Source organism: Periophthalmus magnuspinnatus, chromosome 22 (assembly GCF_009829125.3).
Source record: "Periophthalmus magnuspinnatus isolate fPerMag1 chromosome 22, fPerMag1.2.pri, whole genome shotgun sequence".
Lineage (NCBI taxonomy): Eukaryota > Metazoa > Chordata > Actinopteri > Gobiiformes > Gobiidae > Periophthalmus > Periophthalmus magnuspinnatus.
The window spans coordinates 28990819-29018424 of NC_047147.1; the positions used below are offsets into that span (position 1 = coordinate 28990819).

The 27606-nt window shown below is 41.4% G+C and overlaps 3 protein-coding genes across 6 annotated transcripts; 2 read left to right on the forward strand and 1 right to left on the reverse strand.

Moving 5' to 3' along the window:
- Positions 1–347: 347 nt before the first annotated feature.
- On the reverse strand, positions 348–6806 carry fuca2 (alpha-L-fucosidase 2). Its single transcript, XM_033988885.2, has 7 exons — positions 6499–6806; positions 5685–5869; positions 4909–5248; positions 4078–4288; positions 3606–3796; positions 3406–3514; positions 348–786 (listed from the first exon to the last, which is right to left on the reverse strand). Exons 1-7 carry the CDS (start codon positions 6684–6686, stop codon positions 649–651), a joined length of 1362 nt encoding a protein of 453 aa, XP_033844776.1. The 5' UTR covers positions 6687–6806; the 3' UTR covers positions 348–648.
- Positions 6807–6974: 168 nt separating this feature from the next.
- Positions 6975–11912, forward strand: LOC117390588 (putative deoxyribonuclease TATDN3). Of its 4 annotated transcripts, none has more exons than XM_033988348.2 (10): positions 6975–7065; positions 7152–7184; positions 7388–7461; positions 7520–7604; positions 7773–7835; positions 7905–8014; positions 9248–9303; positions 9526–9638; positions 10216–10296; positions 11548–11912. In XM_033988348.2, the coding sequence occupies exons 1-10, from the start codon at positions 7012–7014 to the stop codon at positions 11689–11691; spliced, it is 813 nt and encodes a 270-aa protein (XP_033844239.1). In that variant the 5' UTR covers positions 6975–7011; the 3' UTR covers positions 11692–11912. The 4 variants fall into 4 exon arrangements, with proteins under 4 accessions (XP_033844239.1, XP_033844240.1, XP_055087014.1 ...); XM_033988349.2 differs by having other exon boundaries at positions 10219–10296; XM_055231039.1 differs by having other exon boundaries at positions 9526–9584.
- A 3262-nt stretch (positions 11913–15174) lies between these two features.
- coq8ab (coenzyme Q8A, genome duplicate b) lies at positions 15175–27606 on the forward strand. Its single transcript, XM_055230973.1, has 15 exons — positions 15175–15356; positions 17394–17539; positions 18441–18695; positions 19326–19392; positions 19535–19606; positions 19675–19800; positions 20999–21084; positions 22378–22518; positions 23101–23182; positions 23997–24090; positions 24244–24385; positions 24587–24694; positions 25056–25121; positions 25193–25279; positions 26033–27606. The coding sequence occupies exons 2-15, from the start codon at positions 17411–17413 to the stop codon at positions 26324–26326; spliced, it is 1749 nt and encodes a 582-aa protein (XP_055086948.1). The 5' UTR covers positions 15175–15356; positions 17394–17410; the 3' UTR covers positions 26327–27606.

A 27606-nucleotide genomic window follows, 5' to 3' on the forward strand; every position in this document is an offset into this window, starting at 1 on the left:
GTCTGTGGTTGTGTCTGTGTGTCTGTGGTTGCATGTCTGTGTGTCTGTGGTTGCATGTCTCTGGTTGTGTGTGTGTGCTTGTGTCTGTGTGTCTGTGGTTGCATGTCTCTGGTTGTGTGTGTGTGTGCTTGTGTGTCTGTGGTTGTGTCTGTGGTTGTGTCTGTGGTTGTGTCTGTGTGTCTGTGGTTGCATGTCTGTGTGTCTGTGGTTGCATGTCTCTGGTTGTGTGTGTGTGCTTGTGTCTGTGGTTGTGTCTGTGTGCGTCTGTGTGGTGGTATTTTAATTACTGTAGAAGAACTCTTAATTTTGTGCATTTATCATGAGACATTAATAAAATAAAGTGTAAAAAAATCACAACATTTTTATTAAATTTCACAAAAGACGTCTCTTAAAAAACAGCAGCGTTTCACCTTCTGTAAACGTCAGGACTGTCTCAGATCCACTGTCCTGGACACTTTTTATGTTAAATTTGCATTGATTCAATAAAACACATTTCTGGAACTTAATAAATGAATAAATACATCAGCGAAGCAGCTTCTGATCCAAACAGTAAAACTATAATATCATATGTTCCCTTCAAATCCAAAACATTTACCCGTAGATTTAAATTCATTTTTCTAATGATATAAATATGTTTTCTTTTGTGGTTTACACTGCTCCTGTGATCTTTAGCGTCCAGGCCCACAGGCAGGGCATCTGGTTTAAAGACAGAGGCGGCACATGCACTTTTAGTCCCCCGGGTTTCACAGGCTCCCACTTTAGAGCTCCGTAGCCCAACAGCGCCACCTGCAGAGGACAGATCACATCATTGTAGGTTTACACACAGTGATTATTATGAGAAGCACTTTTATGTAAATGCTCCTCTGTCGCCATAGTTACCAAGATATAATATTTTTATTTAAATATCTTACTATCTTTTAAATAAAGGAAAGGTCCTCACAAAAATGTCAAATCATATAGGCCGATCTGAAACTAATGAAGTTATATAACTTTTTAACTTTAAATGACTGTGTAACTCTTTCACTTTATATAGACTGGGGCAAACAAGTGTTTATTCAGCTCCAGTTGTTCAAGTTCTCCCACTTAGAGGCCTGAGAGAGGCCTATAATTTTCAGGTTCACTTCCAACTATAAGAGACAAAATGAGAAAAGATGACAAAAACAAATCACAAACAGGTCATTTCCATTTCCAACAGTTTCACTCTCAGAGTTAATACGTCACTTCAATCTGGAACATTCCAAGAGCTTTGAAAACTGCGGTGATCAAGTCTCTCCTAGAGAAGAACAGTGTTGATGCCACAATGTTGAACAATTATCAACCGATCTCAAATCTGCCGTTTTTAGGCAAAGTCCTCGAAAAAGTTGTTTACCAACAGCTTATTAACTTCCTCCAAATGAACAACTCCTTTGGTGTTTTCCAATCAGGTTTTAGACCCACCACAGACTGAGATGCTCTTATCAAGGTGACACATGACGTCCTCCTGACACTGATGCACAGTCTCAGTGTTGATCCTGTTAGATCTGAGTGTTTCCTTTGACTCTGTGGATCATGGGATCCTCTTACAGAGACTAGAGGACTGGGAGGGCATCTGTGGTACTGCACTAAACTGGTTCAAGTCCTATTTAGAAAACAGGGAGTACTTTGGTGAAATTGGAAAATGTGTCTCAGATAAAATGTCCCTGACCTGTGGGGTGCCCCAGGGTTAAATCCTGGGACCCCTACTGTTTAGTCTCTACATGCTGCTGTTAGGACAGTTAATACACAACAATAATGTGTCACACACAACTATGCAGACGAGTCAGATCTATGTCTCACTGCAGCAGGTGAATATGGACCAGTGGATTCACTGCATCAACAGATCAGTGTGTGGAGGAAAAACAACTTTCTTCTGCTAAACTCAGACAAGACTGAAATCATCATCTTTGGCCACAGAAACATAGAGAAAGTGTCAGTCACCTCCAGTCTCTCTCTCTCTCTAAAACCTTCAACTCAGGACAGAAATCTAGAGGTAAAAATGGACTCAGACTTGAACTTTAGCAGACACATCAAATCAGTAACATCTGCAGCTTTTTACCACCTAAAAAACATAGCAAAAATCAAAGGTAAACTGTCAAAGCCAGACTTAGAGAGACTTATCCATGCATTTGTGTCCAGTAGGTTAGACGACTGTAACGTCCTGCTCACTGGCCTCTCCAAACGAGACTTAACACAGCTGCAGTACATCCAGAACGTTGCTGCTCGGGCCCTGACTAGAACCAGGAAGTATGAGCACATGTGTCCTGTGCTCAGGTCACTGCACTGGCTCCTGTAGCTCAAAGAATAGACTTTAAAGCAGCTCTTTGTGTATAAGTCTCTCCATGGCCTAGGTCCAAAGTTCATCTCCGACATGTTGGTGCCACATGAACCATCTCACACTCTGAGGACTTCAGGGACCGGCCTCCTGCTGGTCCAGAGTCAGGACTAAACATGGGGAATCAGCGTTTAAGTTTTTTATGCAGCTAAAACCTGGAACAGTCTTCCTGAAAATGTGAGACAGACTCGACTTTGACAATGTTTAAGGCTCAAAACGGTTCTGTTTAGCTGTGCAGACGACTGAAAGGTTTTTATTCTGCACTCTTCTCTTTTAATGCTAATTTTATGATGATAATTTGTGATTATTTATGTTTTGATTTGTGTGATTTTAATGCCTTTCTTATTCTGTAAAGCACTTTGAATTACCTTGTGTACGACTTGTGCTGTACAAATAAACTTGCCTTGCCTTGCCTGTCGCTGGGCAACACGGACTTTGAAACTCCCTCCAAAGATTTTCTATGGGGTTGAGATCTGGAGACTGGGCCACTCCAGGACCTTGAAATGCTTCTTAAGAAGCCACTCCTTCATTGCCCTGGCGGTGTGTTTGGGATCATTGTCACGCTGAAAGACCCAGACACGTTTCATCTTCAATGCTCTCGCTGATGGAAGGAGGTTTTCACTCAAAATCTCACAATACATGGCCCCGTTCATTCTTTCCTTTACACAGATCAGTCATCCTGGTACCTTTGCAGAAAAACAGCCAACGTGAACAATTGGGGCTGAGTAAATACTTTTTTGCCCAACTGTAACTCTGTGTAACTTTATGTAACTGTATAACTCTACAGAAGGTTAATTGTATTTAAATAAAGGTAGAAACGTGTGCTCCACAAACACTGGTCCTTCCACACGTCTGACAGTTACAGTAAACCTAACCTGTGGATTCTCTGGTCTCAGATTAAACTAACTCTGGAGAGATTTAAGTGGTCTCTATTCCACTGGGGCAGATTAAAGGAGAACTGGCTGCCGTTCTGCACTCACAGCCCCATTCATACAGACAGTAGAATGAAGTGTGTTGCTCAAAGACACAGCAGCAGAATAGTTATTCTCTCACACCTGGGTCAGTCCTTCAGTGGGAACTGGGTCGGCCAGAACCACAGCTCCAGAGTCGGGCCACTGCAGTAGAAAAGCAAACAGGGCCTTGTCCTGAGGCTTCCACGTGTACCTGAGTCAACACAGAAGAAACAGAATAATAAGAAGCCTCTGTGGGTCCAGTTCAGGTCCAGTCCCAGTCCAGTTCAGGTCCAGTTCTGTACCATATATTTGCAGTGACAGAGTCATTTTGCGCCCTCCAGGGGGTGCTGTTGTAGATCCCTTCTCCGTTGACCTTCAGCCACTGTCCCATCTGCCTCAGTCGCTCCTCAAATATGGGTGAGATTCTGCCCTCGTGAGTCGGACCAATGTTCATGAGAAGGTTTCCTCCACACGAGACGGTTTCTACGAGAGTCTAGAACAAAAGAAACAAAATGAACAAAAGGAACCAAACAAACAAAAGGAACAGAAGGAACCAAAGGAACAGAAGGAAAAAAAAGGAACAACAGCACTCACAGATACTAGTTCTGTTATACTGAGGTAGATACTCACAGATACTAGTTCTGTTATACTGAGGTAGATACTCACAGATACTAGTTCTGTTATACTGAGGTAGATACTCACAGATACTAGTTCTGTTATACTGAGGTAGATACTCACAGATACTAGTTCTGTTATACTGAGGTAGATACTCACAGATACTAGTTCTGTTATACCGAGGTAGTCTTGGAGCCGTGCGTTCCTCCTGAAGCCCCAGCTCAGTTTATCGATGGTCATACAGTTTTCCCACTTGTGTTTGAGCAGGTGTCCAGGCTGATATCTGTCACTACACGTGTAGTACCCGCCGTGCCTGCAGATGGAGCCGCAACCCCACCGGTCATTTGTCACCACTGTATCTCGCACCGGACTGAGGAAGAGAGCAAAAATAAGGTTTAGAATTTGTAATTTAAAAATATATTTACATAATGAGAATAACAGTAAGTATTCACTGACTGTTACTGTGATACTGTGCACATACTTTAAGTCAGAATTATAGCATTACAAATTTAAATCTAAGTTTTAAAGGATCCTGGATATAGAAATGTGTCCTCTGCATTTGACCCATCTTTCAGTGTCTCTGCAAGTTTCACCCAGGTTTAACTGATTTGACCCGTCCTTGAGTGTCTCTGGGTTAAACCTCTCAGGAGCAGTGGACCCATCTCCAGATCTTCAGCTAGTCTTGGTTAAGACAACCTCAGCTGGAGAGTTTGACTATGGTGCACAGACAGAACATGCAAACTCCACACAAACACAGGAGAACAAGCAAACCCCACCCAGACACAGAGAGAACGTGCAAACTCCACAGACACAGGGAGAATGAGCACCACCCTGCCCTCCTCTAGACCTTCTTGCTAAAAACTATTAAACATAGTGAGAGGAGCTTAGACTGCCCCCTGGAGCAAGGCGAGCAAAAAGATCAAAGAGAAGGGACCCTCGCCCTCTGACCCGCGCCCTCTGACCCGCGCCCTCTGACCCGCGCCCTCTGACCTCTCGTTGTAGAGCCAGGCGAGGAACCCAGTGCTGTTCCAGTATCTGTCCGGTGCATTTCCATCTCCGTCTGACCACAGCACCTCCGGCTTGTACTTGTTGACCAGGTCGACCAGGTCGGGCAGAGTTTTTCTGGAGGGGAAGTAGTTTGTAGTGAAGAGATTGTCTTGGTCCATCAGGAAAAGTGGGTTATACCATTCGAACAGAGAATGGTACAGTCCCAAACGCAGATCACTGTTGGCTCTCAAAGCTATAGAAAGTTCATCCACAAGGTCGCGTTTTGGTCCCACATCAACCGCGTTCCAATTCCATGAGTTTTTAGACCCCCACAAAGTGAAGCCTAGAACAAAAATGAACATACAAGCTAAAAGCATAATATGGCTTTGTTTGGAGACAGTGGGGACAAAAGTAGTGAAAATCACATGATTATCAACACCAACAATTATGAAATAAACAAAAAGTTACATAACTCCACTAAATGTTTTTATGTGTTACATTGAAATCCTCACAGTCTCTGCCCTTTGCTTTGTTATTGAGTTATTTACCTTTTTTCTTTACCACATAATACATTTTTTTAATTTATGTAGTTTATTTGACAGGGATAATGTACATTTCATAAATCTTACTTCATATATTTGACGTCTCCTGTTTGTGTATAAAATGTTGAAAGCAGTAAAAATAAAGAAATAAAACACTGAATGAGGGTGAGTCCAGACTTTTGCCTGGTTGTGCGTCTATAGAGTTTTCATGACCTTCTCAAACTGTTCGGTCTGTACCTTCATGGTGTTTAGTTGTGAGGACAATGTATTTGGCTCCTGATGCAGAGAAGATGTCCGTCCACTCTTTAGGGTCAAAGAACTCAGCGGTGAAGAGTGGGCCGAAGTCCTGGTATGTGAAACCTGGAGGATAGTTCTTCTTCATAAAGTCCACATAGGCAGTCATGTTTTTGTGCCAGTAATTCCTACACAGAAGAAGAAAACATTAAGAATAACACAGCACTTTATTAACAAAAGGTTTGGGTTGAATCTGCTTTTAACCCATTAGACGCCAGGTGTTTTGCTCATTGGCCCCTGAAACAGAGTGCTTCAGATGAAACTCAACAAAAACAAAAACACAAATAACACAACACACAGTAAAAACAAAAGAGTAAAACACCTATATATCCTGTTTAGTGTTAAATACCAGGGAGAAGAGGTTTGTTTTCAGTCTAGTCTTAAACTGTGTGAAAGACTGAGAGGATCTGACAGGCGGAGGGCGCTGTTCCACAGTCTGGGTCTTGAGCCTGGCTTTATTTATACTGTATATAATTCTATGGTTTGGGCACAGCCAGCAGGAGCTGGTCAGCTGACCTCTGACCTCTGTGTGGAGTACAGGGCAGCAGTTTGTTCATCAAAATATTGTCTGATGTAGAAGAACAACATCATTTAGACAGACAAAATGAATACCAATCTACAAAACTTATCTTTGAAAATTTAAATGAAATGAATAAATTAAATGTATTAAATAAAAATAACCTCTTATGATGCAGCTGACTCATTCATTACACAGGATAGAAACATAAATACTGATAATATTTATGTAATTTCTCACCAGAACCACTCGCTGCCAAAGCTGGGCACAGAGAAAACCCCCCAGTGGATGAAAATGCCAAACTTTGCCTGGTCAAACCAAGAGGGCAGAGGTCTGGAGTCAATGGAGTCCCAGTTTGGTTCATATTTAGCTGCACAATGACCTAAAATCAATACAAACACAGAGATTAAGACCGCTACTGCTGCCATGGCTTCTTAAAACACACGGAACACAACGTTTTCCGTGTGACTGGGTTATAAAATAATCAAAATCACGAGATGAACGAGGATAAACAAGGAAGTAAAGCGAAAGAAGGCGGAGAAAGTGACTTTAGCACGTTTTTGACCTATCACATAAAGAGACGCTTGATATTTTAGACGTACACACAGAAGCGGGGTTAAGAGAGTTTACACACCGCTTTGAGCGTAACTCCGCTCCGCTGTGTGCAATAAAACGAACGTACATAAGAGATGCGCATGCGTAGTAGAACGCGCTCGGCTAATGTTTTGTTTTTGGGGCTAGCTTAGCATCCACATGAATGTTTACATCGACTGTCACTGTCACATCTCCTCTGGGGAGTTTGACAAGGTTTAACAACAATTGTAACATTAAAACAGATTTTAATAGTTGTACTTTATTAACGCAAAAGTAATTGTATTTTTGTTCGTTGTTAGGACTTGGAAGAAGTGATTGAGAGCTCAAAAAAGGTTTGAGCTACTGCTGATTTAAACAACAATGTTTATGCACTAGAATATTTAACTCTAACATTAAACACCACAGTGTTTCTGTGGCGATTTAAACGCTACTGTGTTTATGCACTAGAACACTTTAATTGGTTTATTTCTGTGTTCACTCTTTGTCTTTGTGTTTCAGGCTGGGTTATTAGCAGTTCTTTGTTTTTCTTTTCCAGGCTGGGTTATTAGCAGTTCTAGCCGTAGCTGAGCATTTTGGAGAGTTTGAGAAGATCATAGATCTGTCAAAAAGGTAAAACAAGTGTAATATTATCTTTAATTCAAATATAATTGCTTCTTTATTCCTTTAGGTTTCAAGGGTTTATTTTTCCATGTTTGGGAGTTCATCCTGTTCAAGAGGTTTCCCCAGAACAACAGAGAAGTGCCACTCCACAGGTCAGACTTTACACGGATCAAGCTTTCTTTACATAACAGCAATAATATGTGTTTAACCCATTTCACTTCTCACTGTGTTGAACAAAGCCTGATGCTGTTGCCTCACTAAATATTCATTCATTTTTAAATGTAGTAGATTTACATAATATACTTGTCTCTCTGCTGCAGGATCTAGACGCTGCTTTGCCGATCATAGAGAAGTACAAAGACCAGCTCGTTGGGATTGGAGAGGTAGCCATTTTGTTTATTTGTTGACTTTTAGATTCATCATATTTTCTGAATTAACTCTGTGTATTTTAGGTTGGTCTGGATTTCACCCCTCGTTTCGTGAGCGGAGACAAAGATAAAGAAAACCAGAGACAGGTCCTCATCAGACAAGTGGAGATCGCCAAACAGCTGGAGCTCCCAGTGTAAGGTTATATCTTTGGAGAGTATTTCTAACTCACTAAACCCAGATCATCATTCTCATTGCTGGGATTTGTAACGGAGCTGAATGACTTTGGAAAACTATTTACACTATTTAACTGTGTTAAAATGACTAGAGCTGCATCGTATTGTGAATATTCGAGTTATATTTCACATTATAGAAACACTTCAAAGAGCACTGACATTTGAAAAAAAGACTGAAACCTGAACTGATAAACCAATCGAAGAAACCCAAGTGTTTTAGGATATTTAGAGGTTTAAACTACACAGTCAGCAGCGTTTACACAGAATAAGACTGCATGGAGACTCAGGGAGGGCACCTGACACACAGGGACTGTTCAGAACATGTTGTAAAGGTTTAAACTTGAGGTGAGGCTTTTATAAAGTTTAAAGTTGCATTACCAGATTTTCAAACCGTGAAAGTCAGAATAAGTTATTCATCTAGTTCCTCTGGTCCACTTATTTTTCACTATTATTTTATATAATTTATTTATATTTATGTAGGCAGCACGGTGGCTGAGTGGCTCATGTCTCACAGCAGAAGGTTTGGTTGATCCCCGGGTCACCAGGCCTTTCTGTGTGGAGTTTTTCATGTTTCTCCTCGTGTCTGGATGGGTTTCCTCCGGGTACTCCGGTTTCCCCCATCAACCAAAACATGAACGCCCTTCCAGACAACTGTTGTTGTGATTTTGGGCGTTACAAAAATAAATGAATTGAATTGAATATTTTATATGAAGTACATTTGTTTTATATTTTATGTAAAGTACATTTTCATATTGTAATGTAAGTGGTCCTTCAGTCGATTCAATGTGTCTAATAATTATATGAGGTTCATATGGGACAACAGCAGAAAGTCAAAGTCGTGGAGGGAGTGGGCTAAAGATTTGGGAGTTATGAGTTTAATTTGCCTTTTCTGCATAGAATGTTTTTTTCATGAGCTCCACCTGCAGGTGGAGTCTTGTGAGTGCAGTTTGGGTTAGAAACACAGAGATACTTTTGCCACGGCCCCTTTTTATTCAAACCAAGAATTTCTTTATTTGACCTCAGCCCTAGAGTTAAGTATAGAGTTAAATACAAATACTTTATACTTTTGTCATAAAGAGCTACCTTCACAATATACAACACTCTCTATGTCACTGTATATAGTATTGTTTCTCTAATTATGATGATGATTATTATTATTATTTTATATATTTATACTTTGCTTTATCCAACAGAAATGTGCACTCTCGATCGGCAGGACGACCCACCATCCACCTCCTCAAAGAGCTTGGTATGAAATCTTATGGTATTTATGTTATGGCAGTTTAGGGCTAGAGACAAAGATCGAATCATGATCTTATTCCTTTCCTTTAAGAAGAAGCAGATGACTGTAGTGACCTCTTCAAGGCCGTATGAATGTATCGTGATAAAACTGTGATCTGGCTCCATATCGCCCCCTATGACACAGGAATAATAAAACTTTGCCCTTGAATTGTGCATAAAATATGTTCAGGAGTGCAGAACGCTCTGCTTCACGCCTTCGATGGAAAAACAGCTGTCGCCATGGACGGAGTCAGAGCCGGATTCTATTTCTCCATCCCTCCATCTATAATACGAAGTGAACAGGTAAAAGTTAGATTTATTTATTTGTTTCAGTTTCAATCATTGTTTTGTTCAAAGACTTTGTTAAATAAAACTTGTAAACATTCTCTCCACCATCAGCCCATAGTGAAGATGATTTTTATTAAATTTTTTATTTTTACATATTTTTAAATAATTTGCAGCATATATCACATTTAAACCAACAAAAGCAACATCTGGAGAAGGTTCCATGCTGCTTCAGACGGCGAGTACGTCAAATGTAGATTTTTAAATATAGACACTAAATTTAATCTTAAATTACTTACAGCTTATACCACTACAAACTGGATCACTGTGGTTTCATTAAAATGTGAGTCATTTCTTTTATTTTACTAAACCTTGAATTGACTAAATGTAGCATTAACAGATAAATGGATAAATGCTACACTGTGGAACATTCAAGGCAAAGCATCTAACATCTCCATGGAGAAAAGCAGGCGGCGTACCCTCCACCCAAAAAGTTCCTTACTGCCTCTTTAATATTTATTTGTATGTTTTGTTTTATAATAATATTATATCATTTCGACTTTTCATGATCGATGTTTTTGTTTTTTTCTCTAAGAAGCAGAAACTGGTGAAATGTCTTCCTCTGGAGAACATTTGTCTGGAGACGGACTCGCCGGCACTCGGTCCAGAGAAACAGGTTTGTTTTCTACAACAAGAAACCAAAAAAAGAAACCAAAATGCTGCTTTAAATTTAAAACGTGGACATTTAAAGCTTCTGCAGTTTGGATCAGAACAGTCTTTTTTTTCTCTTTCTGGAGAAAATATGTTTTAAACCAGTCCTCCACAAAGGAATAAAGTTTGTTGTTGTGGCAAAACAAACAGGATTTAATTTTACAATTAAAACATTAACAAGACAGAGTTTTAATCGGTGCCTTTTAACAGAATTAGAAAATGAATGAAAAAGACTCAAACTGATCATTTAAACCTGTGGTCCCCAACCACCGGGCGGGGGACCACAGCCGAGCCGCACAAAAACAGTAATTAATTTATCAGCGACAGCATCTTCTCCGACGTAACTTTCGCCCGTCCCTCATGACGCATTCATATGCTCGTCCATAGATATATCATGAAAATCCTGAGAGAAAATCGCCACAGAAATCTATTTGATGTAGTGTTAAGTTTATTTTCTGCTCTTGTCTCCGCGATGACATATCACGTTTAACACATCAGACACGTCGCCCAAAAGTAGAGCCACAAGCGAGTGAAAATGAGCCAAAACAAAAGTCTTTGGAGAGCTTTTTAACAAAGGGGAAAAGGACTGAGGAGCCAGAAGAGGAGACTACGACCTCCAAGAAAAAGAAAGCTAAATTTAACAGACAATACCAGGAGTCCTACTTAAAATATGGGTTTGTCGCTACAGGTGAATCTCACGCGCCCAGTCTGCTCTGCCTAATATGCAGGAAAAGCAAATGAGGCAATGAAACCTTTAAAACTGCTTTGGCACATGGAGACTAAGCACCTGGGATTAAAAAATAAGATTTAGAGTTTTTTGAAAGAAACAAACGTGAGCAAGAAGGAAAGAAGAAACAAGTTCAGGGCTCCCTCTGATGCAGCGGTTTGGAGAGTTGTATTTTTCATGCACCTAACTTATTTTTGCCATATTTATCTGCCATGTGTAGGAGGCCGGTCCACTGATTTAAACTATTGAATCTCTTTAAGCTTCTGTTCTGGTCACAGCTGCCCTGGGGCTGAATGCTGGTAATCTGGCTGCCAATCTCTGGCCTGGGGTTAGTCACTTTCACAGCACATTCGTGAGTGGGTGAAGTGTCTTGTTCAAGGACACAACAGTATTCTGTAGTTAGAGCTGGACTTGAACTACCAACCTGAGATTATTAAAACTGATCGATTTAAACTGATATTTCTTCTTAAAATAGTTTTGTTTTCGCAGGTGAGGAATGAGCCCCAGAACATTCGAGTATCGGCCGAGTTCGTGGCTAAAGTCAAAGGAGTTTCTGTGGAGAGAGTGATGGAGGTGACCACTGAGAACGCCCTCAGACTCTTCCCCAAACTCAGAACCAAAATAAGACTTTAACACATCGATAAGGAACTGGATTTATCACCACGATTATGAAAAAATATGAAAAATGTACTGTACATTAAATATAATGATAATAAGGTGTGTGGTTATGAATGAAATATGAAAAATACAGTGGACATGAGGGGACACAGGGGACATACAGGGGACATATGGACATACACTGGATATATGGACACATGGAACATGAGGACATACAGGGGACATGAGGACACATAGGGGACATGAGGACACATAGGGGACATACAGAGGACATACAGGGGACATATGGACATACGTGTTCTAGTCGTTCTCACATCTTTAACCTCTGTGATGACTCATGAAAGGTGTATTTACAAATTATTATTCTTTTTTTGGCAATTTAAAGTACTATTGTGTAACTTTTTAGCCAAAAAATAGACTAAAATAAAAATATTTTCCAATTTGGATGTTTTTATTGATTCAATTCTATTTTTGTAAAGCTCAAAATCACAGCAGTGTCACCTATTTGGACTGAACATGAGAATTATAAAACCAACAGAAAGTTAGACAATTAACAATGAAACAGAAACAAACAAGTAAATGGAGAAGTGTCTCACAGCGCCCCCTGTCATCAAACCCTCCTCCTGCAGGAGACACTGTCCCACAGCGCCCCCTGTCCTTAGACTCTCCTCCTGCAGGAGACACTGTCCCACAGCGCCCCATCAGACTCTCCTCAAAGGACAAAAAAAACAAAAACAAAAATACCGTCGGAGAGAGAGAAACCTGGAGGAGAGCCAGAGCCACTCAACTAAGAGCCAGAGCCACTCAACTAAGAGCCAGAGCCGCTCAACTAAGAGCCAGAGCCGCTCAACTAAGAGCCAGAGCCACTCAACTAAGAGCCAGAGCCGCTCAACTAAGAGCCAGAGCCGCTCAACTAAGAGCCAGAGCCACTCAACTAAGAGCCAGAGCCACTCATCTAAGAGCCAGAGGGGTATATCCATCGTGGGGTGGGGATCATCCATTAAGGTGATGGAAGGGATGGTCCGTTTCCACAGAACAGGATCGGGACACAGGAGGGGATCTAGGGTCCAGCCATCACGGGGCGGTCAGTGGGAGGGCATCTGATACAGTCCCCAGACGGGAGTGAGACAGGGAACAACAAGCGAAGAGCAACGAACAAATTCCAGGTGAACTGAAGAGTGAATGTTTGTATTGATCTGAAAAGCATTTGTTTCTCCAAGTGGACTCGCATCTTCATCCACAGACATGTACCTAATCTATACTGTTTTTTACTGTTAATATGTAAAAATATATATATGTATGAATGTTTTAGGATCCGAGGGCGTCTGTAAACTCCAGTGTCTTGGTTGTCTCTGAGCGGCAGGAGATGACAAACACATCTGGACTGAACTGGCTTTAAACTAAATTAACTTATTTATTAGACTACAGCACTTTAAAATGACTGGAAGCACTTTAGCCACATACGAACTTTATAAATAGGCACTTAGACCGTATGGAGTGTGAATGTTTTGTGATCTGTGGAGTTGTTTGTTGTTTGTGTTGTTGTTTGTTTGTTGTTTGTGTTGTCCTGTCTCTTGTCCTGTTTTAGATGTGTGACGTCGGCACATTTACACGTGTATTTTTCACTGGTGTTTACTAATGTGCATGGTCCCCTTTAAATAAATAAGTAAATAAAATAAACCTGATTCTTACTTGAAGCCTTCCTGTTTCTATGGAAATGTTGTTTCTTTGGGTAGAATGTTTCACTGTATGGCATTCTCCATGGAGAATGTTCTGTATGGTTTTAACTTTCTGTTTCCATGGAATCGAGCAGGTGATGTGCCCCTCCACAAAGTTTCACAGTGTTGCTTTATAGTTTTGCTGTCTGCTGGAGGTCACACAAAAAAGATCACAAAAAAGGACAAAATTGCAAATACAAGTGCAATAGCTTAAACTCACCACTAGACTTAAATCTGGTTTTAATTCAGTGACAACAGTAAATTTCCTACAAACAGAAACAGACCACAGGGGTCATCTCTGTGAGGTCAGAACCACAGTGACCCCTGTGCACATCCAGGTAAAAACAAACTCTTATTTAACCCTTTAGTATTTTCAAAACAGATGAAAATGAACCAAACTAAATGGCATCTGGAGGAACTAAAGTGTCTGGAGATTTATGTAACAACATTAAATGATCTGATCATTTGTGTTTCTGGCTCCTTCAGATCTGATTTAGTTTGACTCATACTTTTTTACTTGAGTAATTTCTTAGACCACTACTTTGTACTTCTACTTGAGTAATAGTATTCTGTAGTGATGTTACTCCTATGTTCACCTGTAAACACAGAAAACTGGTCCAGGGCTTTAGACACACTTTGGTCTCTGTTCACTGTGTTTCTGGAGAAGTTCAAACATGTTCTGAGTATTCTGAGTGTGTTCTGACTGTTCTAACTGTTTTAGGTGTGTTCTGTATGTGTCCTGAGTGTGTTCTGAGTGTGTTCTGAGTGTGTTCTGTATGTGTCCTGAGTGTGTTCTGAGTGTGTTCTGACTGTCCTGGGTGTGTTCTGACTGTTCTGAGTGTGTTCTGAGTGTGTTCTGAGTGTGTTCTGACTGTTCTGAGTGTGTTCTGACTGTTCTGAGTGTGTTCTGACTGTTCTGAGTGTGTTCTGACTGTTCTGAGTGTGTTCTGACTGTTCTGAGTGTGTTCTGAGTGTGTTCTGAGTGTGTTCTGACTGTCCTGGGTGTGTTCTGACTGTGTTCTGACTGTTCTGAGTGTGTTCTGAGTGTGTTCTGGGTGTGTTCTGACTGTGTTCTGACTGTTCTAAGTGTGTTCTGACTGTTCTGAGTGTGTTCTGAGTGTGTTCTGACTGTGTTCTGACTGTTCTGAGTGTGTTCTGACTGTTCTGAGTGTGTTCTGACTGTTCTGAGTGTGTTCTGACTGTTCTGAGTGTGTTCTGAGTGTGTTCTGAGTGTGTTCTGACTGTCCTGGGTGTGTTCTGACTGTGTTCTGACTGTTCTGAGTGTGTTCTGAGTGTGTTCTGGGTGTGTTCTGACTGTGTTCTGACTGTTCTAAGTGTGTTCTGACTGTTCTGAGTGTGTTCTGAGTGTGTTCTGACTGTGTTCTGACTGTTCTGAGTGTGTTCTGACTGTTCTGAGTGTGTTCTGACTGTTCTGAGTGTGTTCTGACTGTTCTGAGTGTGTTCTGAGTGTGTTCTGAGTGTGTTCTGACTGTCCTGGGTGTGTTCTGACTGTGTTCTGACTGTTCTGAGTGTGTTCTGAGTGTGTTCTGGGTGTGTTCTGACTGTGTTCTGACTGTTCTAAGTGTGTTCTGAGTGTGTTCTAACTGTCCTGAGTGAACCACTGTGTCAAACGCTGATCCGGGTCTCTGTGTGAATGTGCCATGTGTGCTGTTTTACGCACAGGCCCCTCCCTCTCCAGACGCGCGCTCTGAGGCTGAGTGACGCGCGCAGGGGCCAGTCCGGGGCCTGTTCTCTTTTGCAGAGCTTCGTCTGATTGGACCCGGAGTGTGTGGACCTCCCCCCGGGGGTCGCTTCAGGCGAAATCTGTCAGTCTTTTCAGTTTTTCAGCGTTTTGTGCTGCGTTTTCTTCTTAGGGCTGAGTGTTTACCGCGGGACAAACTTGAAACGTGTTTGTGACGATGGTGGAGACTTTGTAGCAGAAGCGGCGTTTGAAGTGTTTCAGTGAGTCCTTTGTTCTTTATGTAAAACACTTCTTCTTTCTCTGTTGTGTCCTTTTGTCTGCAGAGTTTGATGCCACGCGCGTCTTTGGCTCTTGTTAAAAGAAGGAGCCTCTGACAGTTTTACAGCTCCGTTTGACGCGGTTTAGGAGTTTATCTCTAAAGTCATAAACTCACAGATGCATCGAGATGAACCACACGGACACGTACACGCGCGCTACGTGAGAAGAGCCATGATTCTGCAGCGCGTGACTAAACTCTAAGTTTGTGGAGCAGAGCCGGGTTTGATTCTCTGGTGAAACTGAGAAAATAAAATGAAAAGGACAAAAGTGCAGTGCGCAAACGCCTTGGACAGTTTCCAAACGTCCTGCAGGAGTCAGAACTTAAACATGCGCGTTTAGATAAAGACTCTGACTCTGGGCACGTTCTTCTGGATAAATATTTTTCAATTCCTCTGCATAAAAAACTGAAAGTCAAAGAGGAAGCAGTGAACAAAACGAGAACTTTATATAAACGTATGTATAAAATATATCGATCAGATTATAATATAAAGAACTGAATAAAGAATTATCTTTAATGAATAGTTATAATTGTAAACGTCTTTGTACACGTACAAGTACACGTGTGTGTATATATGCATACATGCATGTATGTATACATATGTGTGTGTATACACACTCTCAAGATGCATGTGTACATGTATACATACATGTATATATACATGTATATATACATGTATGTATACATGTATGGCTTGGTGGTTGGGTGGTATTTGGAGATTTTGCAGCACAGTAAAATGTCTAGTTGACATGTGAATCGTTCGTGAGTGAGTCGGCTCTTTTGAACGATACCATAACGTGAACTGTTGGATCCGGATCTTATTTTTATTTATATTAACACAATAATCATCACAGCAGCAGAGCAGGCAACAGGAGTTTTGTGCACAAAAACACACTTGGCATCATACGAACAGTTGTTGTTATTATTGTAGTGAAACATATTACTTATATTATTCATAATTTGAAATGGTAGACTCACTCACACTGGCCTCTGTCATATGAATAAATGGTAAAAGAGCCAGTCTTTTGAACGGCTTTTTGAAATGAATGGATCCAAAAGATTCGGCTCCCGTAAAAGAGCAGAAAGTCCCATCACTAGTTCTCACTCAAAATAAGTCATGGTTCTTCTCAAACTTCATAATATCATATTTCATTTTCAGTTAGTCCAATGATTATTTCTGTTGTAAATTTAGATATTTTCAAAACAGATTTTTAACCAAATGAAGTTCAAAATCTGCTACTGATTCTTGTAAATGGAGAATATGTATTGGGTAATAATCAGGTTTTTCCACATGTGTTTTTGAATTTAGTCCAGTTACGATTACGACATAATGATTCATGATTCAGAGACGTATGAATCCAACTCTTTCAAATTAAGGGAAAAATATAAGTCTCTAAGGTCGTCACAGTCCCCCTCTGTCCTCATCACATCTGCCACATGTGAGAGCCACAAGAACCATCTCACACTCTGAGGACTCTGGCCCAGTCCCGGCCCAGTCCCGGCCCAGTCCCGGCCCAGTCCCGGCCCAGTCCCGGCCCAGTCCCGGCCCAGTCCCGGCCTCCTGCTGGTCCCAGAGTCAGGACTAAACCTGTTGAATCATCGTGTGAGTTTTGTGCAGTTTAAACCTGGAACATTCTTCCTGAAGATGTGCGACAGGCCTCGACTTTGACAGTGTTTAAATCTACACTCAAACGGTTCTGTTTATCTGTGCATATGACTGAAAGGGGTTTATTCTGCACTTTTTCTCCTTTAATGTTAATTTTATGCTGATTATTTGTGATTATTTCTGTTTTGATTTGCTGTATTGTGATTTTAATGTCTTTCTTATTCTGTAAAACACTTTGAATTACTTTATGTACACATAGACCTCATTGTGTAACTGCCCTTCACGCTCTGCTGATACAGAACACTACAAACTTGGAGAGAACACTAAAGATTTCTTCAAAAGTTGTGACTACTCCTGTATAAATATGTTTTTCAGGCCAAACCCTCTAAAGAATGGCTGGAGAGGCAGTGCTGAGGAGGGGAGTGAGCTGGGTGAAGCAGTCCGCACACAGAGCTCCAATCTTTGGGCAGAGCTCGGCCGTGGAGGGTCTCTGTGGAGCCTCGGGCTTGAGCTCAGTCCGGGTGAGTCCAGAGTTGATTTGGATAACAGTGATCGGATCATAGCTTTACCAAATGGGCCATAACAAAATGAACTGTAAAATTTCTGAAAGTGCTGACTTTTGACTTCATATATTTATATATATTTTGGATTTTTATTTATTTTTCTACAATTTGCAACTTTTCAGTTTCCTTTTTAGGTGAAGATATTTATTATATCCTAAATTTAAATGCCTACTAAACATTAGTTTTGATGTTCTGTAAATCAGTGTTTCTCAGACTGTGGTACGCGTTCCTCTGGAGGTACGTGAGCTCCTTCAGGTGGGACATGGAGCTCTTCAGTTTGAGTTTGACTCATGTAGAATTAGGGTTTATCCACTTTTTGTCCTCCTTTGGATATTTCTTCTTTAGAACTACAGTGGAAATGATATCGTCCATTTTTAGACCTGGTTTGGTCAAAGTTTGTTTGAATTACTCTGCACCAGTTGGGCCGTACAAAGTGCTTTACAGAATAAGAAACTCTAAAATCACATTGTTTTCACGTTAGTGGCCTGTCAGGAACAGCTCTGCTCACCGACCCTCGCGGGCCGGCTACCTTTGACCGCTCAAAGATCCACAACGCTATGGTATCATCACTCTTAGGGGAGGATTCTGACTTGGTGCATGTGCATCTGTGGGATTATGACTGAACGCCTCCAAATGTCTGCACCTGCGGTTCCTCTCACACGGAGTAGGATTATTACTGCAACAACACATCAACCTGTCTCACAACGGTCTAAACACACTAACACCAACACTACTGCTGCTGGACATAAACTGGGGCCAAACTTGTGACGTAGATTGCCATTTAATGATTAATTATGCCAAAATCTTGTGTTGTTCTTGTGCCTCGTCAGACCTGTTAATGTTGAACGTGTTCCCCCAGGGCCCTCAGGCATGTGCCTACAGATTTGCCACTGTGGGAGCTTCTTTCAACAGCTGTTTGGTCTTAAACGGAGGAGGGAAAATGGCACAATCTTCCAGACATGGCTCTAAATGTGTAAAATACTCCAGGACTCTTCCACTGGTCCAAACTCAAACCAGAGCTCTGAACCAGGACGGTCCTAACGTAGGCCGACTGTCTGCCGAGGATCTACAGAGAGCCAGAGGGACCAAGATCTACAAGCCTCACAAACAAGTGGTGAGTGAGAACTTTAAAAGCATTTTAAAGGTACTTTAGAGACATTTGCACTGGCTATTTCTGTTCTTACTCTAAACTGAAGTGTTTGTATCATGGGAGTATCAGAAGAACCACTGAGTGATGTCAGAAACATGCACCACATGATTAGATCTGACCAATCAGAGCGATAGCTGCTAGAGCAGAGCAGTGCAGGCTCCAGTTAAAGTTAACTTTTAGGCGTTTTGAGGTTTTAAACATGTTCATGTTGTGAAAATGGAAAAGAGAACAAACCCTCACCCTTGTAAAGCCGGATGCCCTGTCAGAACTCGGACAGTTTGAATTCACATAGATGCATTGTGCCCTATGGGAGATGTAGTGCCTGGAGCAGCCACTAGTCCACCTCACTCCGGGACTGAGGGGGGCGTCTTTTCTTGTTTTTATTATAGATCCATGGTTAAGGTTCACTTTATTGTCCCCAGAGGGAAATTTGTCCTCTGCATTTGACCCTTTCTCCTCAGGAGCAGTGACCCTCGGGGGCCCACCTCCAGATCTGGAGCTCGTCTTGGTTCACATGTTCTGCCACAATATTTCCCTTTTTACGATGCACTATACTGAGATTTTAGTCTTCTTAATGTTGTTTCTGATTTGCAGCTCAGTGAAAAAGCCAGAGAAAGAAAAGTTCCTGTCACTCGTTTGGGAAGACTGGTCAACTTTGGAGGTAAGACTCAAGTTTATCATGAATCTACCACATCTGTCAGAGGGCCCCCCCCCAGAACACCACAGGATGTAGTTTGAGAAACACTGGTCTGTTGTCAATATTAAATACAGATGAGCATTTGAGTGTTTTCATTTTGTCTCAGGACTGGCAGTTGGACTTGGCATCGGGGCACTCACAGAAATGGCCAAGAAGTCTTTTAAACCACAACAACAAGGTGAGCCCTGGTTTTATCAGTATTAATCTTATTCCAAACACATTCTGACCCCACGTCCTCCGTCTCAGGGGATAAGAGGCCTGTTCTGGACTCTAACCCGTTCCTGAATGAAGCAAATGCAGAGAGAATCGTCAGCACTCTGTGTAAAGTGAGAGGAGCCGCTCTGAAGCTCGGACAGGTGCTTAGTATCCAAGGTGAGGACTGAAGGTCAGACATGTCCAAGGTGAGGACTGAAGGTCAGACATGTCCAAGGTGAGGACTGAAGGTCAGACATGTCCAAGGTGAGAGCTGAAGGACAGACATGTCCAAGGTGAGAGCTGAAGGACAGACATGTCCAAGGTGAGAGCTGAAGGTCAGACATGTCCAAGGTGAGGACTGAAGGTCAGACATGTCCAAGGTGAGGACTGAAGGTCAGACATGTCCAAGGTGAGGACTGAAGGTCAGACATGTCCAAGGTGAGAGCTGAAGGTCAGACATGTCCAAGGTGAGGACTGAAGGACAGACATGTCCAAGGTGAGGACTGAAGGTCAGACATGTCCAAGGTGAGGACTGAAGGTCAGACATGTCCAAGGTGAGGACTGAAGGTCAGACATGTCCAAGGTGAGAGCTGAAGGTCAGACATGTCCAAGGTGAGGACTGAAGGACAGACGGGTGGCTCTGTGTCCAAGGTGAGGGCTGAGATGTTTAAAGTTCACATCACATTTAATTTTTTTATTTATTTTTTGATTATTTGGTTCGGTGGGATCTGACCTGTGCTAAATATTTATCATTGAAATGCAGGGACAGTTTAAACGTGAGGAACACATTTTTGTGACCGTTAGGTTAACTGGTCCTATGCTCTTTAATTTTGAAAAATTGATAATATTTCAACTGATCATCAAGATTCTTGTTCATAATGAAGTACAGAAGGCTGCATCATGAGCTGACAAAAACTAAAATGAACAAAAAGTAGGGCCTTTAAGTCTTGTTATTTTTACATAATCAATTTTTACTGGAACTTAAAATCAATGTTTTTAAAATATTGTCTTTGCCACTGACACAAATGTAAGAGTGGAACTCCAGTAGCACACCTGGAGTTTGTTTGTTTTTGTGGCTCTGGTCTGAAGAGAAAAGTTCAAGTGGGCCGTGAACTGGTGGTGAAAGAATATTTTTATATTTGTTGAAATGGCAACATCTGTAACGAGGCAGAAACAGACGATTCACGACTCGGCCATTGCCCTTTTATTTTTTTCTTTTAAGTTTTTAATAATTTTGTAGGATTTCCAGTAACTACATGTGCAATGTTTGACTCTTAACACAAGGTGGTGCTCTGTGCTGTAAAGTAAAACTAAATATAAATATTTGCTGCTCACTGTGTTGTGTAAATAATCCAAACTCTCTCCTGTTTTCCAGATGATGCATTCATCAGTCCACAGTTGGCCAAGATCTTTGAGCGAGTTCGTCAGAGCGCAGACTTCATGCCCACCAAACAGATGATGGTAAGAATGTTTCATTATTCAGTAAAAGATGCAGGGCTCTACTGTGCTTGAGTCTCTATGGTTCTCATCTCTGTGGATCATTTTATACATTTTAAATCACAATATTCATCTAAAACCACTTCCTAAAATAAACAAATCTGCTGACTTCCATGTTAGAAAACTGCAGTGTCCAATGGAGCTGACATCGCCGCAAACGTCATCACAACAAAGCGCCGCATGTTGTTGGCGCCCCCTATGGACAGCTGCACATCACACAAGAGCAGCACAATTTTTTTACATTTTTACCAAAATGATGACGTGATGCTGCCGAAGTATCAACGATTAAGAAAATAAAACTGGAGAAGGAAGTGGGCGTGTCACAGTGGGCGTGTATCGGTGGAGGTGGGTACGGGGGTAGATCAGCAAAATGGCGTCTTGAAAATAAGAGATTAACGACTCAAACATGAATCATTCCAAATACAACTTCAGAGGCTCAATGTGTGTGTGATTCACTCAACATGGTTAAAAGGTCAATGATTTTGCGCTGCTTTAAGTTTCTATCACTCAGTATTATTCAAAAGGGACACTGCTGGTCTTTGGTTTAAAGGCATTAAACCACATGAGGATCATTGTCCATCACAACAGCTTCTGTGAACAGCAGGGACGAGGTCCTGTGGTCCTCAAACCAGACACGCTCCAACTGCACCTAGAAACTCTGTCCATACAGTGAACACAAACCAGTTACATCGGTGCAACGTGATGGTTGGGGGCGGTGCCTCTGGCCTCGCAAACAGAGGGACCATGACTCTGGTCTAAGACTTGAGAGTTGGGTTATCAAACCAAAATCAGATCCTAATCTGTACTAAGATGCTCATTTGAGTAGGTATTGATATTAAAGTCCCATTAACAGAAATGAACCTTTCCTGAATATGTTTATAATATTCAGGAATATAAGCCACATGGGACTAGAACACAAAGTACAAACATTTAATGAGAAATTAAATCAGGGAATACAACACAACAAGAGACTGAAGCGGGGCTGAAGCGGGGCTGAAGCGGGGCTGAAGCGGGGCTGAAGCGGGGCTGAAGCGGGGCTGAAGCGGGGCTGAAGCGGGGCTGAAGCGGGGCTGAAGCGGGGCTGAAGCGGGGCTGAAGCGGGGCTGGTTCATTTCTTGGCCTCCAGGATAAAGCACTACCTACTCGAGCCATTTTCATTCCTAACTTCTATAAAATCAGTCTGACCCGAGCCCTGACCCGAGCCCTGACCCGAGCCCTGACCCTGACCTGATCCTCTCTTGTGTCTGTCCCTCACAGAAGGTCATCAGTGGAGAGCTGGGTCCAGACTGGAGGAGTCGTCTTCAGTATTTTGAGGAGAAACCTTTCGCTGCAGCTTCTATCGGACAGGTGCATCTGGGCAGACTCCACGACGGCAGAGAGGTGGCCATGAAAATACAGGTGAGAAAGGCTTAAGAACTTAATGGTGCACTATGGAACTTTTCTGGTGGAGCATACACCGTCTGCTAGTTTCCAGGAAGATGTGGGTTCTTTGCCTGGAATGTTCCTTTGTACGGCATTAAACTAGGTCAAAGTTACAGCTCTATGGAGAGGTATTCACAGTAAGAATGTCTGTAATTGAATAAAAGCAAAGACGTATGTTTAATGCCATACTGTGGAACATTCCAGCAGCAACATTGTGGAAAAAGTAGGTGGTGGATGCTCTTCCGAAAAAGTTATGTAATGCATCTTTTTTTTTTTTTATAAATATTTAAAAAATCATTTTACCCCTATTGCCCCATACAAACGTGCTCACCCTGACAGCAGTGTGCACAAACATGACAAAAACAAAGTAAAAAATACAAACATACAATTTTTGAAAAATTGTAAATATTTACAAACATTTAATATTGTTTCAAGTGGTTTTCACAGCATTCTCACGATGACCAGAGTCAGCTTCTTTTTTTTTTTTTTTGCCTTTACCAAATGAACGTGGCCGATGCAGTCTTTAGTTTTTGTGATGTGACGATTCATTTCTTTCAGTATCCAGGAGTGGCTCGGAGCATCAACAGTGATGTGAGAAACATCATGGCAGCTCTAAGTTTAAGCCGCGCTCTGCCTGAAGGTAAAGCTCTACTCTGGGACATTAAAGCTCTTCTCTGGGACATTAAAGCTCTACTCTGGGACATTAAAGCTCTACTCTGGGACATTAAAGCTCTTCTCTGGGACATTAAAGCTCTTCTCTGGGACATTAAAGCTCTTCTCTGGGACATTAAAGCTCTACTCTGGGACATTAAAGCTCTACTCTGGGACATTAAAGCTCTTCTCTGGGACATTAAAGCTCTTCTCTGGGACATTAAAGCTCTTCTCTGGGACATTAAAGCTCTTCTCTGGGACATTAAAGCTCTTCTCTGGGACATTAAAGCTCTTCTCTGGGACATTAAAGCTCTTCTCTGGGACATTAAAGCTCTACTCTGGGACTTTATCTCCTTGATAACCTATGTGTTGTGTTTACCAGCCCAGAGTCCACACTGAGTCCACGTCCGAGATTGAGCAGGAATCTGAACCTTTCACACTTAGATTCTCTGAGACATTTTATCTTAAAGACTGAGGTGCAGTTGCTCATTTTCAAACCACAAAAATGAGGAAGTTCAAATTGATCAGATCCAACACAAACTGAAAGTTTTTTTACAGCGTAAAATATTTAGACATTTAATGAAGTCAGATGCCCCGATTTAACCTAAGTGAACTTTCATGAACTGAAATGATTCAGAACAAAACTAGAACTGAATTATGTGGAGCTTGTTTGTTCTCTCTCTGTCTGTGTGGAGTTTGCGTGTTCTCCCTGCATGTTCTCTCTGTCTGTGTGGAGTTTGTGTGTTCTCTCTGTGTCTGGGTGGAGTTTTCATGTTCTACACACTGATCTGTCTGTTCTTCAGGTCTTTTTCCTGAGCACCTCATCGAGGTCATGAGTCGAGAACTGGCTTTGGAATGTGACTACGTCAGAGAGGCCGAGTGCGCAAAGAAGTTTAAGTAAGTCAATATTACACAGGAATCCAACCCACGTCCCAGGAGTGTGGCAGAGTGGTTATCCTGTCACCTCACAGTGAGGAGGTTGTGGGTTCGACTCCTGATCTGAGTGTGACTGTGGCAGAGTGGTTAGCCTTACACTCACTGATTTCACAGGGAGCTGTTGAAGGACCACCCGTTCTTCTATGTTCCTGATGTGATCGAGGAGCTGAGCAGTCGGCAGGTCCTGACTCTGACTCTGGTTCCTGGATTTCCTCTGGACAAAGCCTCAGATCTGGACCAGGGTCTTAGAAACCAGGTACAAATGTTATATTACCTGATATTTTCATATAAATATAATATAGAGTATTCATTAGAATAAAATAGAATTATTCAAATAAAAATAAACTTGACACTTAAACATATTTGTACAGAAAAACATATGTTTCATTTTAATTGAATTTTAAAAATCAAGATTATTTTAAATGTAATTATTGTACTGCACTCGTCCCATTCACAGATCTGTGAGCAGATTCTGACGCTGTGTCTTCGGGAGCTGTTTGAGTTCAGGTTCATGCAGACCGATCCCAACTGGTCCAACTTTTTCTTTGACCCTCAAACGCACAAGGTTTGTATTTTAAATATTTACACCTCATTTCTACCTGATTTTTACTGTTTCAAAAACAATTGGGTCAAAAAGTTGTTCCTCACTTACCTGATGCATTTAGAGGGTCATAATTATTCACTGTGACGAGACCACAGCAGAGTTTTTTCATCACAGTAATGCTAACAACAACTAGCATGCAAATGGCACATAAAACACTTTCTAATTAGATGCAGACAGTACACAGCAGACTTATGTTTACCTCAAGAGCTGCTTATACAGTATGCTCTATATCTGTACTGGGACAGCACAGATACATGAAAAACTCTCGTACTACCACTTTAACTCTCTTGTTTTTGTTTATTTATATTATCTGTGTTTGCAGGTGGCTCTGTTGGATTTCGGAGCGTCTCGGGGTTTTGATAAGAGCTTCACTGACACTTACATAGAGGTGAGTACAATACAAAACATAAAAATATAGATTTTTATCTGATGTTTTATTTGAATGTTTTTGTTGTTTAGGTGATAAAAGCAGCTGCAGACCAGGACAGAGACAGGGTCCTGCACAAATCCATAGAAATGAAGTTTCTCACAGGATTCGAAACAAAGGTAATGTTGTTACTACTACTAGTACTAATAATGTCATTATTCATGTTTTCATGATTGGCTGCAGGTGCTGGGGGGTAGTGACTGATCAGATCAGGCATTTTTGGGTAAACACGACTGGATTTCAGCTTTGAACCTGGCAACACAAATGAGTCACGTGAAGTTCATTCTGCTTTTTGATTGGATAATCATCTTGAACCAAAACACTAAATCATAACATTAATGTGGCCATGTTTTTGTTAAGAAGTACATATCTGCATTAGAAGCATTACTAGTAAACAGCTATATTTGATTTGAAGCCGTTTACTGCGTGTTTACCCCGTGTTTATCCCACATTTACCCCGTGTTTATCCCACATTTACCCCGTGTTTATCCCACATTTACCCTGTGTTTATCCCGCGTTTACCCCGTGTTTATCCCACATTTACCCCGTGTTTATCCCACATTTACCCTGTGTTTATCCCGCGTTTACTGCGTGTTTACCCTGTGTTTACTGCGCGTTTACCTCACATTTACCCTGTGATTATCCCACATTTACCCTGTGTTTACCGCGTGTTTACCATGTGTTTATCCCACATTTACTGCGCATTTATCCCGCGTTTACTCCACGTTTACCCCGTGTTTACCCCGTGTTTACCTCGTGTTTAAGGATGCAGTTGGATCAAGTTTACAGAGAATACCCCACAGAGACACGGGGACAATGGCTTTAAATAACAGTCCTCATGATATTAACACATGTTCGTGTTCTTCTTGCAGTCCATGTCCAAGGCTCACGTGGACGCCGTTATGATTCTGGGAGAGGCTTTTTCTTCTGATGAACCGTTCGACTTCGGGACCCAGAACACTACCGAGCAAATACATTCTCTAATTCCCATCATGCTTCGGGAGAGGCTGACTCCACCCCCCGAGGAAACCTATTCGCTGCACCGCAAAATGGGCGGATCCTTCCTGATCTGCTCCAAACTCAAGGCAAAGATACGCTGTAAAAATATGTTCCAAGAGGCGTATCAAAACTACTGGAGGGACTCTACCACCAATGCAACCAAATGAAACTCACTTTACTAGAAGCGTATACTTTTCCATCCAAAACCTGTGCAACTGATTTCTAATTTCAGATATTTTTTGCGGGGGTTTCAGCAGCGGTCATCTGGACTTGAACTCGGTAGATTTATCTTTATCTGGATTTACGCAGTTCCTTGAAATTTGAGCTCAATGGTTCATTTTCTATTCATTTTTTCCATAAACCTTTCATAAAATTCTAATAAGAGTTCAAAGGCGTCACTACTTGCCAACCAGCTACGTGCTAACCAGCTACGTGCTAACCAGCTACGTGCTAACCAGCTACGTGCTAACCAGCTACGCGCTAACCAGCTACGCGCTAATCAGCTACGCGCTAATCAGCTACGTGCTAATCAGTATTAAGTCCAAAAAGTATAATCAAAACTGTGAAATGTTAAACAAAGTGGTTTATAAAGTTTCAGAAACAGATTTTAAATCAAAGTACAGGTCTTGTGACATTAGTTCCTCAGGGCTCATCAGCCCCGAGCAGCTTTCAAACTTCTAATACAATTTTTTTTATTTTTTTTTTTATAAAGTCTGATAAGAATGAATGAGAAATTTGGTTTTGGACGGTGTGTCCAAACGTAGACGATAAAACACCATACAGCACCATATGATAATATTGAAACTTCCACTGACACAGAGCAGGAGCGTCCCAGAAATGTTTTTTAAATTTACAGTTTCATTCAAAACCATGAGCTTCAATAAATGCCACAGAAGTCATTCACTCAATCCTCTGCAGCTCAAATCTTATCGTGTCACATAAAAACAGCAAAAATCTCACCACTGCTGCAAGAAGTTACACAGATGAGAAATACTGAGGCTCAAATTACACTGTTCCAACTTTTATTTAGTGAACCACGAGTCCATATAGTGATTATCATGAAGGGTTTATCCAAACGACCTCTGCTGAAACCTCTACACACTGCAGGGTTTTCTAAATGTAGGTCATTGGGTCAGATACTTGAAAACCGATCTCTAATAGAGAGCGGGACTCAAATGTATTGAAACTAACTTTAAAGGTGCACCGTGTAACTTTTACAGAAGGTCTGCCACGTTCTTGTCTCCATAGAAATGTTATTTGCTTTGACCTGAATGTTTCACCGAATGGAATACCGAATATATATGTTGGATTTATTCAGGTTTTATTGATAAAGAAGTGCCTTTACAATCCTGCATTCTTACTATGACTGGGGTCGCCTCTCCGCAGATCTGATCTGTAACATGTCCTGGCAATATCAACTTCTTCTTTGAGAGAAGTTTAATGCCGT

Coding starts and splice junctions, on each gene's coding strand:
- fuca2 (XM_033988885.2), bottom strand. CDS start 6,686: ATGGCAGCAGTAGCGGTCTTAATCTCTGTGTTTGTATTGATTTTAGGT. Junction 4,289..4,908: donor GCCTGGCTCTACAACGAGAG/GTCAGAGGGCGC, acceptor TCTCTTCCTCAG/TCCGGTGCGAGATACAGTGG. Junction 3,797..4,077: donor GTATAACAGAACTAGTATCT/GTGAGTATCTAC, acceptor CTTTTGTTCTAG/ACTCTCGTAGAAACCGTCTC.
- LOC117390588 (XM_033988348.2), top strand. CDS start 7,012: ATGAATGTTTACATCGACTGTCACTGTCACATCTCCTCTGGGGAGTTT. Junction 9,304..9,525: donor CCACCTCCTCAAAGAGCTTG/GTATGAAATCTT, acceptor AAATATGTTCAG/GAGTGCAGAACGCTCTGCTT. Junction 9,639..10,215: donor CTATAATACGAAGTGAACAG/GTAAAAGTTAGA, acceptor TTTTTCTCTAAG/AAGCAGAAACTGGTGAAATG.
- coq8ab (XM_055230973.1), top strand. CDS start 17,411: ATGGCTGGAGAGGCAGTGCTGAGGAGGGGAGTGAGCTGGGTGAAGCAG. Junction 17,540..18,440: donor CGGGCTTGAGCTCAGTCCGG/GTGAGTCCAGAG, acceptor GTGTTCCCCCAG/GGCCCTCAGGCATGTGCCTA. Junction 24,695..25,055: donor TTGACCCTCAAACGCACAAG/GTTTGTATTTTA, acceptor CTGTGTTTGCAG/GTGGCTCTGTTGGATTTCGG.